Raw genomic sequence first — 12,603 nt, forward strand, 5'->3', positions numbered from 1 at the left:
CAGGGATGGGGTGCGTTTCTGCCCAGGGCACGGCGGGCCCTCACTGCAGGCGGAGAGTCCTGACCAGGGGAGGTGCCTCCTCCCACGGCCCAGAGGAGGAGGCTCAGCAGTCCTCCCTCCTTCCCTGGGGGAAGGCTTATTGGGCAAAGGAGCCGCAGACCCAGGGATGCAGGGCCAGGGGTCCACACTTGGGGTCCCTCCAAGACAGATGGGACCCAGGCACCCCTAGAGGTCTCTTGTACTTGGCATGACACTTGCTCAGAGGGGGCACAAATGTTCTTTGCCACCCACTCCCCCCGCCACTGAAAGCTTCAGGCTCCGCCTGGAGTTTTTATGAGCCACCATAAACCACCGCCTTTGGACTCTGTGCCACCCTGTCCACACAGCCACGGCCTCCTCTCCGGCTCCTGATCCAGGGGCCCCGTCTCATCCAGGATGGGGCAGGAGCGCAGGCTTCTCGAGTGCGGAAGTTGCCTTTGCCCACAAACTCAGCATCCTGGGCAGCTAGCTGCCTTCCAGCCTCCGTCCCTGCAGAAGTTCGCCTGTCTGCCACCTCTGAACTCGGGTTGGAAGGTGAACTGCAGTGGGCTGGGTGAGGGCAGCCCCTCCTCCTGACCACACCTTCCTGAGTTCTGGAGAACAAATGTTGTGTGTGTGCACAGGTGTGTGTGCACAGGAGTATGCTCATGCACGGTCTGCTGAGAGGAATAAACACACTACGGGTGCTATTTTTTTTTAAATAACACCCTTATGTCCTGGCCAGTGTGGCTCAGTTGGTTGGAGTGTTGTCCCATAACTGAAAGGTTGTGGGTTTGATCCCCGGTCCAGGCCAATAAGATCCCTGCCTGTTTGATCCCTGGTCCGGGCACGTATGGGAGGCGACCAGTCGATGCTTCTCTCTCTCCCTTCCTCTCCCTCTAAAAACAATGAAAAAATGTCCTTAGATGAGGATAAAAATTTTAAATAACACTTTTTTTGTGTGAATAAAAAGCAGTACGTATTCACTCAACTATACAAACAAGCAAAAAAAAAAAAAAGAAACTCACCTATAATTCCACCACAGAGGTAATCTACAGATAAGTCACTGTTAGAGTTTTTGTGGTATTTCGAGTCATTGTTCCGTTTATATGCTGTGTGTGTACCATACACACCTAAATATCCATGGACTTGTCAATTGAGCCGTCTACATATATATTTTTTCTATTACATGTTATATGTTATTTTGCAGCTTTATTTTTTTGGTAAAGATTTTATTTATTTTTACAGAGAGGGAAGGGAGGGAGAAAGAGAGGGAGAGAAACATCAACGTGTGGTTGCCTCTCGCGTTGCTCCCACTGGGGACCAGGCCCACAACCCAGGCATGTGTCCTGACTGGGAATCGAAATGGCTACCCTTTGGTTTGCTGCAACTTCGTTTTAATTGTCCCATGGAAATCCATGAGATAGCATAGTTTATGTAATCAATAGCTCATTTTCAGACTTCCAAAGTATATCCAATTACTTGATGCTACAAAGAATGCTGTGTTAAGTATTCTTATTGCTAAATCATTGCCATTGGATTGCATCCATTATTATTTCTTTAGGATAAACTCCTGAAAGTGGGATTGCTAGGTCAAAGGTATGAATAGAAAAATTGCTGTTCGAGAAAGCTGCATTAATTGGCAGTCCTGTGTTCAGGACAGGACACTGCCGGCTTCTCCACACTCTTCCCAGCCCTGGGCTCCAGCTTTTAAGAAAATCTCAGTTTGAGCGTCAGAAAGGAAATCAGCATTGTGTTGAGATTATATATATAATATAATACATCATCTGTGTGTGTGTGTATGTGTGTGTGTGTATAATTTACATATACATATGTAAAATCTCCAGTGGGATAGACTATTTTAAAATATATTTGTTAGCTATGTCTTCTTTTGTAAATTTTTAAATAATTTGTTGAGTTGTTTATGTCTAATGTGTTAAGGTTGGTGACCTGCCTGTCATTTATGGGATTCTCTCCTGCACTTTGTTGCTTGCCTTTTAATTTAGCCTCAGGATTTTTGGCAGGACCTATTTTTTTATTGTTTCAGTATTTTTTTTAATAAATGCATTTTGATTTTTTAAAGATTTTTATTTATTTATTTTTAGAGAGGGAAGGGAGGGAGATAGAGAGAGAGAGAAACATCAATGTGCGGTTGCTGGGGGTCATGGCCTGCAACCCAGGCATGTACCCTGACTGGGAATCAAACCTGCAACACTTTGGTTCACAGCCCGCACTCAATCCACTGAGCTACGCCAGGCAGGGCAGAACCTATGTTTTTAAAAATTGTTTTCCATTTTTATTATGAAAATGTCAAAAATAAAAAGAATATAAATAATAGAAAAATATTATAACAACAAATACCCATGGAATCGAGAATTCTCATTCATTGTGCATGCATGTGTGTTTGAAAGTTGCAGATACCGTGTTAGCCCAAAATATCTAGTTTGGCCCTTGACTAAGACTGGGGACATTCTCCTTCGTGACTGTCACCCGGCCTTCGCCTGAGAACGTCACCAGTCCTTTGTGACGTCATCTCTCCGGTCCACGGTCCATGTTCTCAAACTGCCCTCACAAGGACTGTAACAGCTGTTTGTACAGATTCCTGGTCGAGATCATGCCTTTCCTTTGGTTGTTACACACCTTCAGTGTTTTTTAATATCTAGAACAGTTCCCCAGCTTTTTTCTATGGCACTGACTGACTTGAGTCAAGGACAGTTGTTTTACTTTTTACAATTTTTTTCCATTATTTATGTTTTTTAAAAACTGTTTTAAAATTGATGTCAGAGAGAGGGTGAGGGAAAACAGAACAGAAACATCGATGTGAGAGAGAAACATTGATCGGTTGCCTCTCATACAGGCATGTGCCTTGACTGGGAATTGAACCCATGACCTTTTGATTTTCAGGGTGACACTCCAAGCAACGGAGCTACACCAGCCAGGGCAAGGATTGTTGTTGTAGAATGTTTGTCTGCACTGTGGATTTGTCAAAGTCCTTGTGCATTATTTAATTTGTTCCTCTTCCTCCTGTGTTTCCCACTAACTGGAAGTACCTCTAAAGGATTGATAAGTTCTGGTTGAACAGTTTTTTTCAAGAGTACTTGAAAAGGGCCCTGGCTGGTGTGGCTCAGTGGATTGGGCGCGAGCCTGTGAACTACAGGGTTGCCAGTTCAATTCCCAGTCAGGGCACATGCCTGGGTTGCGGGCCAGGTCCCTGGAGCGGGGTGTGTGAGAGGCAACCACACTTTCATGGTTCTGTCCCTCTCTCTCTTCCTTCCCCTCTGTCTAAGAATATATCAATTTAAAAAATCTTAAAAAAGAATACTTGAAAAGGGCCAGCCCTTCTCAAACTGTACTATCATGAGAATCACCTGGGAACCTTTGTGAATTTCAGAATCTGATTCAATAGGTCTGGGCGGGGCCTGAGGATCTGCATTACCAACAAGCTCCCAGGTGAGGCTGCTGTGCCTGCTGGACCTCGGACTGCGCTTCAAGCAGCACCCGCAAGGGTGATGCCTCGCATCTCCCAGTGCATCATCACATCACACTGGGGCTGTGTGATGGCAGGCTGCCCCAGTGGGAGTGATGCAGAGTTTGCTCCCTTGCTCACTGCCAGGGATCCCCACTTAAAGGCACATGCCCCTCTTTGCGATCAGAAGTCATCTTGGGGTGATGACTCGTACATGGCAGTACAAACGTTTGTAATTCTTTATTCACCACTCTCTACTTTTCCCATTTTGTCGTTACTTGTCCCACCTCTGTTTTCCCCGCAGTGTCTCTGTAGCTCACTGCTGGACCCTTGTGCCTGGGGTAGGGCAGGCAGGCAAGGATCGAAGGAAAGACACAGACTCTGAGTTCTGTATGATGTTACGTTCAGAAAGGTGACTATGTCTTTTTTTATTTTAAACCGATTTTTATCATTTTTTTAAAATTAATAAATGCACTTGGTAAAATAATTCAAAAGATGCACAGGTATATAGTAAAAATGTGCCCCTCCCTTCCTGGGTGACTTCCACCCAGCCGCCCAGCCCTGCTGCCCAGCATGAGCCACAGTGCCCGCTTCTCGTTGCCCACTGCGGTACAAAACAGTGCACATGTGCACCTATTTTTAGAGTGCTCCTTAGTGGCAGTACACCATCACCACTGTCATGATTCTTGCTTTGTTTCATTTCCTCGTCTACCTTGGGGATCGTTCTGTATCTACCTGGATAGTTCCACTTCCCTGTTTTCCATGCCTGCATGGTGTTGTCAGGCACAGACGGAGTGAATTTGTTTAACCAGCCCTCATTGATGGACACAGGTTATTTCAAGTCTTGCTGTTACAGACAAGGATGCAATTAACACGGGGATACATACGAGGTCATACATATACACATTTTCGTTTACAGCATAAATTCCTAGCAGTGGAATTGCTGGATCAAAGGCTTCTGAATTTTAAAAATAGTTTTGGAAGACAGTACTGTCCAATCACTCCCCGAAGAGGCTGTGCCGGTTTACACTCCTGCCAACAGTTGTACTGCATCAGGTGGCTGTCCCGCCTGCTGTGTGTGTGTGCAACAGGCAAATAGTGAGTATCTGTTTTACCCTGGGCCCGGCTAGAGACATCTTCACAGCTGACATTTCCAAAGCCGGCCTCCCTTCTCTCCCACCGCTGTCCCCAGAGCCAGCTTGCCGCAGCTTCCTGTCCAGTTTATCTCCTATCTCACATCCATCCTTCCTCCTCCTCCTTTCACTCTGCTTCTCTGCCCCAGCTCAGTCTTCAGTCCCCACCCTCTGCGGCTGTGGCTTCCCAGTGGTGTCTCCAGTGCCCTACCCGTGTCTTAGCTCCCGACGGGGACAAACGCTGCCAGGACTGAGCGCACCTCTTTCCTGTTCGGTGTCCCTCCAAGGCACCCTCTGCAAGAAAGAAGGCGACCGCCTCGGTCTGCCTACAGATCTGCCTGACCTGGACCCCCCTGCCATCTGCAGCGTCACCTCCCGCGCTCCCCGCTGTGCACACTTCCAAAAGTGTTGTCGTTCCCCACGCTCCCTTCTCCAGCCGGCTCCGGGCTCCCTGACTTCCTTTAGGGCGCACCTCCTCGCCGCCAGCCGCCAACACCCGAGCCTCTCCTCCTTCCCAAACTCCTCTTAGCTGCACTTCCTCCGCATGCACCTCCCAAACCCCCATGGCCATCCCCGGCAGGGTGGGGGGGGTCCCCCTGTGCTCCAGGCCTTCCACTTTCTCTGCTGCACATTTGCAGCATTTCAGCTTTCGGACAGTCTGCTCAGGCGCCCTTCTGCACACTCAGGGGTGAGTTCCTTGAGAGCAGAGGCATACCCCAGTCATGGTGTGTCCCCGGGCCTGGCACCATGCCTGGCACGCAGGAACTGCAGATATATGTGGTTAAGTTGAGCCTTATGTGGGTGAAGCGTGTGTGGGTGGTGGTGGTGGGGAAAGGCTGGCTGCGGTCCCATTCAAAGTTCGGAGCCCTGGTGACTCCCTGGCCTGTGTGGGCCCCTGGGATGCAAATCCGGGGGACTGGCGTTTGCATGGAGAGCAGGAAATCCAGGAGGACCCGGAGGAGGACAAGGGCAGAGGCAGGGGGACTGGGTATTAACCCTGGCAGAGGCTCTGAGGCTCCAGCTCACACTTGGATGGAGCTGATGGAACTAAGCGAGGGTGCTCAAGATTCCCTTCCCAGGTCGGTGCTTCCCAGCGTGCTCCCACCAGGGAAAAGGGGAGGGGAGCGAGTTAGGGGAAAGGGGCGGTATCATATACACTGCAGGCCGTCCTCAGACACTTGGGGGGCTGACCAGCATCTGGGGCGCCAGGAGGCAGTCTCCAGGCTGAATTCACAAGGGGATGAGAGTGGGAGGGGTAGGTGGGTTGGAGATGGGGAGACAGGGCTCAACCTTTGGGAGGAGCAGATCTCCTCCAGTGGGCAGGGTGGGGGTGGGGTGTGAGGAACTAACCCCCCCCCACCCCCGGGAGAGGACTGAATGTGAGGCGTTTATCTTTCCAGCCCCGGTGTTGGGGTGGGGACGGGCTGGGGGAGGGCACGGCAGTCCACAATGACGGAGAGGTCTCTAGTGGCCACCGTGGGAAGCAGGAGAGGGCGGATCTGGGTGGGTGGGCCGGGAGGGCACTTCCTGCCAGGGCCTGGGGCTGCCCAGTTTTGCAAAGGAAGTGCTGCCAAGGCCGGAGGGGAGGGGGCAGGAAGTGGCCCGGAGGTTCTTGCAAGGGCGCGGCCAGCTGGAGGCCGCGAGGGGGGAGGTGAAAGGGAGCGGAGAGAACAGGACCCAGCAGCCGTCCCACCCAGTCTCCCCAGAGTCCCCGAAGCCTCAGCTTGCCAGCCTTTCTCGCGACACCACCAGGGAGGCCCATGTCGTTCAAAGTTCTTGCGTTTGCAGTTGAACTTGGCTTCTCTGTAACTCGTCCTGCGCCCCACCTCCACCCTCTGGGGCCTCAGAAACTCCTAACCTAGACTCCTGGGCAGAGACCACACCCCTCTCGTCTCCAAATACCTTCCTGGGGCCTCCCCTAGGGACTATTTCGGCTAAGCTTTAGAGCTAATCTTATGGAGTCCTCCAAGTGCAGGCATTTAATCAGTTCTGCAGGGCGCGGATCTGCATTTTGCAGATCAGATAACTGAGGCTGAGAGAAGTATGAAAATTAAACAGTACTCTTGGTTCTCACACTTGAAGCCCCAGGGGAACGGGGCGACCTGCACTCTGGCCCTCCCCGCTCCCAAGGGTTTGAAACGGGGCGTGGCTTCACGGGACACAGTCCCTCCCCCACTGCCCGGCTCCCCCAAATGATCACAGAGGCAGGATGGGGGTATTGGCTTCCTCTTTAGTTCTCATCACACTGAGGGGCTCTCTATCACAGAGAAGGCACTTAAATGGGAGGGTCCCTGGATTCAGACCAGCCATGTCCTCCACCCCACCCCCAGCTCTGGGTGGGGGGATGAATAAACATCTCCATTTGACACTCCCCTTGGCATGGCCATGTGGGTCCCCTTAACTGTTAGGTAGGTCCCTGGGAGAGCCCAAGGCCTTGACGTCCAGGCTCAGCGTTTGGGGGAGGGATTCCAGGTAAAGGAGCCAGAAGTGGAAGGCAGGACATCCGGGAGCAGCCCTCAGCCAGCAGGATGAGGCAGGGGGCTGCAGAGGGTGGGTTGGCACGGAGGAGGGGTGTAGCTTGGCAGGAATATGCCCAAACCCCACAAGAAGGGTCCCACCTCCTGCAGATCCCCTAAAGGCACAGGTGAAGTATGGAGTGGGTGGCAGAAACACCCATTAGGTGGTGTAGAGATCCCCTAACACCCACTCAGCTGGCTGCCCTAGCACAGGCTGGGCACAGAGCAGGTGCTCAGTAAGTGTGTTTTGAATGAATGAATGAATGAATGAATGATGTGAAGAGGATGTGGGGGGCAGAGGACAGGGCCTGGGGCCCCTTGGCCCAGCTTGTTTCATCCAGAAAATAGCAGTTGAAAAATGTAAAAATCCTCTCCCTCCCTCCCCGCAATTTATGGGCCCAGAAAAGGGGTGAGGAAGGCGTATCTCCACCCCTACCCTCCCTCTAAAAATCTATATACACATATACATATTTATATGGCACCACAAAAGGGTCCTGCCTATGTCCCCACACTTGGAGCTGGGGGAGCCAAGCCCCAGGGCCTCGGGTGGGCAAAGTAGACAGGAGGGGTCGGGGCTTGGGTGATGCAGGGAGCAGCCCCCAGCCACTGAGCCCAGAGAAGCTGGACTCCAGGTCCTGAAGGACAGACAGACCCTTGCTGCCTTCACAAGTGGTAACAGCTCCTCTCCCCTCCTGCCCACCCTCCTAGGTGGAGGCGGTAGGGTCTCTATCAGTCCCCACGGAGGCGGAGGCGGTGGGGAGACTGGTTCCTCCCCCAACAGCAGCCTGGAAGCTGTTCAGGCAAGAGCTGACCTGATTGGGCCCTGGGAAAACCAGGTGGTGGGGAAGAGGGCTCTAAGCAAGGCACTTGGGTGTCCATCATTCCCAGGCTGGGGGCCCAAGGCACGGGGCAGCAGGAACCCTGCCCCCTCCCCCAAGCAGAACCGGAAAGGGCCGAGGGGCCCATTTGGCAGCAGAGAAACAGGGCAGCACAGAGAGAAAGGGGGAGCAGCACGCAGGGCCCCTCAGGTCCCCCAAGAAGAGGAAGTTCTAAGGCACTGACACAGGGACCCAGGGTCTCACTGCCCTCTGTGCAGCCTGCTGCCCCCTTCACAGCCTGGCCAGGCTGCTAGGGGAGACGCCCACTTCCCCGTGGCACTGAGGTGGCCGAGGCTGCTGGGTTTTCCTAAGGAAGAGTCCACGTGCGAAGGGTGTAGGTGTGGTCAGGGGCAGGTCCTGGCCCCAGGGCACCTCACTAGCTGCCAGGCCGTGGCTGCCTGAGCACTGTGTACACGTCATCCACTCGGCTGAGCTGCTCGAAGAAGGGCAGGAGGTCGTGGAGCTCTGTGTCACTCATGTTGTCAAACCACGAGGCCACCGGTACCTGGGCAGATGGGCGGAGGGTCACCACCCTGGACGCAGAATATGCAGGCCATCCCTGAGCACCCATTGCTCGGTGGGCGACCTGCTGGAAGCCCCTTCCCCACAGCTTTCAGACACTCTGACAGCAGCCTCCAGGAAATTACATTTACATGTATAACAAAGCAACAATTTTATGAAATGATACTTCACCTAACTGTGTGCAAAGCCCTCTGATATTCCTATTTTATTTCATTGAAAAAAAAAATCCCAGCTAGGACCCCCTAAATTATTTCTGTGAGCCACTAAACTGGTCACAGCTAGCACCTTAAAAAACTGCAGCAGTTCCAATGCCCAGCCGGGACCCCAGCCCCAGCGCCACCCCTCCCCCCCCACAGGCAGGATGCACTGAGCGGTCAGCAAAGCACGTGGCCAGTGGACACAGGTCAGTGAGAGGGCAGGAGGAGTGGAGAGCGCCAGGCCCGGGACACTGCCCAGCCTGGGAGTGGGGAGGGGGACACAAACAGACAGACCCTGTTTCTTGGGTGTCAGCCCCCTAGCTGGGTCCTGCACAGCACTCACGGCGTTGTCCGGATGGAAGACGTAGGAGGCAGGGGAGTTGTCCAGAATGAGCACCCGCCGCAAGTCCCGGCCCAGCCTGCTCAGGTCCTTCACGTAGTTCCCGCGGTGGAAGACACATGACTCCCGGAACAGCCGTGCCCGAAAGGCCCCCCACTTGTCCAGCAGGTCGGCTACGGGATCTGCATACTGCAGATGGAAGGTGAGTCATCTGGGGCCAAGGGTGACCCAGAGGTCATTGCCCAGAGGCCGCAAGCTGCAGGGGAGGGCAGGGCAGGGCAAGGTTGTCCCGGGAGGACTGCAGAGGGTGTGGGGCTCACCTTGGCCAGGCTGGCAGTGAACAGCACGCACTCAAAGAGCTCGCCCATTCGCTGCAGGAACTCATCCACGTAGGGCCGCTTCAGCACGTAGACCTGGGGGGTGGGCCAGTGAGGGGACTGCCGGACCACAGGCAGGGAGGAGGGGTGGCAGGGGGCTGGGAGGGAGCCAGTGAAGGAGGCAGAAGAGCACAGGGAGCAGGCTGGTCCCAGGCCCTGCGGAGTGGGAAGTGGCGGCGGGGGGGGCGGTTCTCCACTTGGCCAGCCACCCAAACTGCTGCTAGGGAAACCACCACCCTCTCCAAAGAGGGTCAGAATAAACCTCCAACTTCCAGGCTTCAGGCCCTGCCTCAAGGGGAATCACTAATTCCCAGGCTCGTCCCCCACCAAGGCCTCAGCCAAATGGAGGGGCCTGGGGGCAGCCCCCTCACCCCAAGGCTGCAGGGCACCGGCTCCCGAGCCAAGTAATGGAGAACAGGCTGGATGGCACACAACCTATCCTGAATTACTTGAACTGGGTCCCGGGCAAAGCGGGGTAAGGGGATGCCAAAAAGAACCCCACTCCCTGCAGGCCTTGGAATCAAGTACCTGCGGGTCTGTGTGACCTTGGACCAGTCACACCCTCTCTGGGCCTCGGACATTCCACATCTATCAAAGACCTCTATGGAGCTCTCTGGACTGGTGGGGAGAGCCTGTTTGAATGGCAGGTGCTAAGCCCACTGCCTCCCCCAATACCCAGCCCCTCACCTGGTGGACAACCCCATCGATCTCCACGGGGATGATGAAGTCAGCATTGTTCACTGGCTATGGGGGAAAAGAGTGGCTGGAGCTGGGGGGAGCCCTGCCCAGACCGCCCTCCCCGGCCAGGGCAGGCCTCTCCAAAACCCAGGGCTGGGGGCTGCTGGGCAGGGCCCACCTTGAAAGAGCTGTGCACCAGGGTCTCATCCAAGTCGATGACCACGCAGATCTTGTCTGAGTCCTGGGGTTTGGCCTCAGGGAGCAGATACTGGACTGGGGTCTGCTGCGGGGATGAGCGGGAATAGCTTCGGGCTTCTCACCCACACCCCAGTTACAGCTCCTACACAGGTCTTCCCTCCCACAGCCCTCCACCTGGGGGGGCCAGAGGGACATGCAGAGAGACTGCCCTCCCCCCACATTTGCTCCTGCCAACTTGGGAGCCTGCGGCAGGCTGCCTGGCTCTCTGGGCCTCACTTCCCCACTTGGGAAACCAAGGTAGAGAACAGCATCCCCCTAGAAGGTGGAAATTTAGAATTCTCTTGGTAGAGGTCTTGGAGCTCTCAGGTGATGAGCTGGGAAGACCCAGAAGGGCTCCACCCTCCTCAGTACCTTCCAGGGCCTGCAGGCAGGCCAGGAAAAACCCTTTCTCCCAACCCCTGCCCTCTGCCCGGGGTGAATGAGCCCAGGGGTCCCTGCAGCTCTCACTTGGCCGCCACGCACCTTGGGAACAGCTCCGTTTTCCTCCACGAGCAGGGGTGCCCCGCTGTGGGTGGACAGGGCCTCCCCATCGTCCCGGCAGACGCAGCAGAAGAGTGAGTGGAGGATGCCCCGGCTCCGGGGCTTCTGAGAAGCGGATGACTTCTGGTCACCTGAGGCAGGGAGGTCCACGGTGGGGGCGTGCACACTGGCCTGCACAGGCATGCACCTATGCCCAGGTGCCAGCCCCTGGGGGGCTTCCAGGCTCTCACCATACCCTGTTCATTGAGGGGGACACGCCAGGGCGGCTCCAGGCTACCCCTCTGCTCCCCCACAAGTCGTTGGGGGGGGGGGGGATACAGAAGAGTGCCCATTAGGGAGTGGGCTGGCTGGAGGGGGGTACCAAGGGTGCAGTCTCTTCCTGCCTCCATCACTGCTGGGATATCGGCCCCACTGGGGGCACCTTCTGACATCCACCTTACCTGAGCAGCCCCTGCCCAGCTGGGACCAGGACGGTTGCGGCCTGGAGCCCCCTCCTGCCCCCCTTTATACTCTCAGGGCCCCGTGAGTCCAAAGTCCTCACTGAGGCTGGACAGAGACAGTGGGTGGACCTGGGGCCAGTGTCCTGCAGCCATCTGCCTGGCCGCCTCCTCCTCCTCCCCCGCCCCCTCCCCGCTCCGCCCCACCCCACCCCAACCTCCAACCTAGAGCCGAGTATCCGCCGGCTGATTGACAGGCCCATTCTCCACCCGGCCCCGGGTCGTCGCCCTCGGGCGGAGCTAGGCTCAGGCCCGAGGTGGGCAGACCTGAAAGGACTTCCTAGCCTCTGAAGTCCACACGGGGCCAGGGAGGGGCAGACCTGCAGCTCAGGCCCGTCAGGCCCGCCAGCCCCAGGGTCCCGCCGCAGCGAGCGGCGCGCTTCCCGGGCCGGTACTAGTGTGCACAGGCCCGGCGCCCCTGGGCCTGCATCCGGGACGCCGTGTGCCCGGCCCAAAGCACGGGTCTCCCCGCGGGCGCGCTGACGACTCCTGGAAGTAGTTGCTCCCCTCGGCGCCCCTGAGGGGCCCGGCGCTTCCCCGGGTGACGCGGAAGTTTGTGGGGAGCGCGGCTGTGTGTTGGCGGGAGATCCTTCCAACCCTCCCCAGCCCGCTGTCACCTCGGCACCCCTCCCGAGACCCAACCAAACCGAAGCCCTGGGTGGGTGGGTGGGTGGGTGGGGCGGAGTCTCCGCGGGTGGCCTGAAGGCGCCCTCTCTCACCGTCCTCCACCGCCCAGCCCCGTGGCGCTCATGGTGGGGGGTGGGGGGGTGGAGGAGGCAGCTCTCCGGCATTGCGCACTGGCAGCCCAGGAGACACCGAAGGAGCCCTATGTCTACCCATGCCTCAGCTTCCCCACTTCGAGCAGACGGGAGCACCCGAGAGGCGCCAGACCCCGCCCCGCGTTCCTGAGGCTCCCCGAGTTCAAACTCTCCCCGCTTCCTCTCCGGCTGGGAGCTTCGAGCCCCGCCAAGGCAGGCGACCGGGGCGGCGGCGGCGGCGGCGGCGGCTGCCCGGGGGAGGGTCCGGGCCCCTCCTTCCCCGCTCCCGCGGCGCCCCGGCTGCAGCCCCCTCCGCGGGCCCCCTGTACCTTTGCCCCGTAGCGGGCCCCGTGCCTCCTCCTTGCTGATCTGAGTAATGACGGCCGAGCTGTCCATGGGGCCGGGCGTGCTCCGCTCCGGCTGGACTCTGGCCCCGGCGCCCGGCCTCCCCCCCGGCTCGGGCCGGAATCGGGGCGCGGGGGGGA

General features: G+C 56.5%; 1 protein-coding gene across 2 annotated transcripts; it reads right to left on the minus strand.

Annotated features, from left to right (window-relative positions):
* Positions 1 to 6,827: 6,827 nt before the first annotated feature.
* CTDSP1 (CTD small phosphatase 1) lies at positions 6,828 to 12,603 on the minus strand. Of its 2 annotated transcripts, none has more exons than XM_045855009.1 (7): positions 12,448 to 12,603; positions 10,846 to 10,994; positions 10,304 to 10,405; positions 10,135 to 10,191; positions 9,391 to 9,483; positions 9,074 to 9,259; positions 6,828 to 8,516 (listed from the first exon to the last, which is right to left on the minus strand). In XM_045855009.1, exons 1-7 carry the CDS (start codon positions 12,512 to 12,514, stop codon positions 8,388 to 8,390), a joined length of 783 nt encoding a protein of 260 aa, XP_045710965.1. In that variant the 5' UTR covers positions 12,515 to 12,603; the 3' UTR covers positions 6,828 to 8,387. The 2 variants fall into 2 exon arrangements, with proteins under 2 accessions (XP_045710965.1, XP_045710954.1); XM_045854998.1 differs by having other exon boundaries at positions 10,304 to 10,408.

This window comes from Phyllostomus hastatus, unplaced genomic scaffold (assembly GCF_019186645.2).
Source record: "Phyllostomus hastatus isolate PE091 unplaced genomic scaffold, TTU_PhHast_1.1 phas_contig_137, whole genome shotgun sequence".
Lineage (NCBI taxonomy): Eukaryota > Metazoa > Chordata > Mammalia > Chiroptera > Phyllostomidae > Phyllostomus > Phyllostomus hastatus.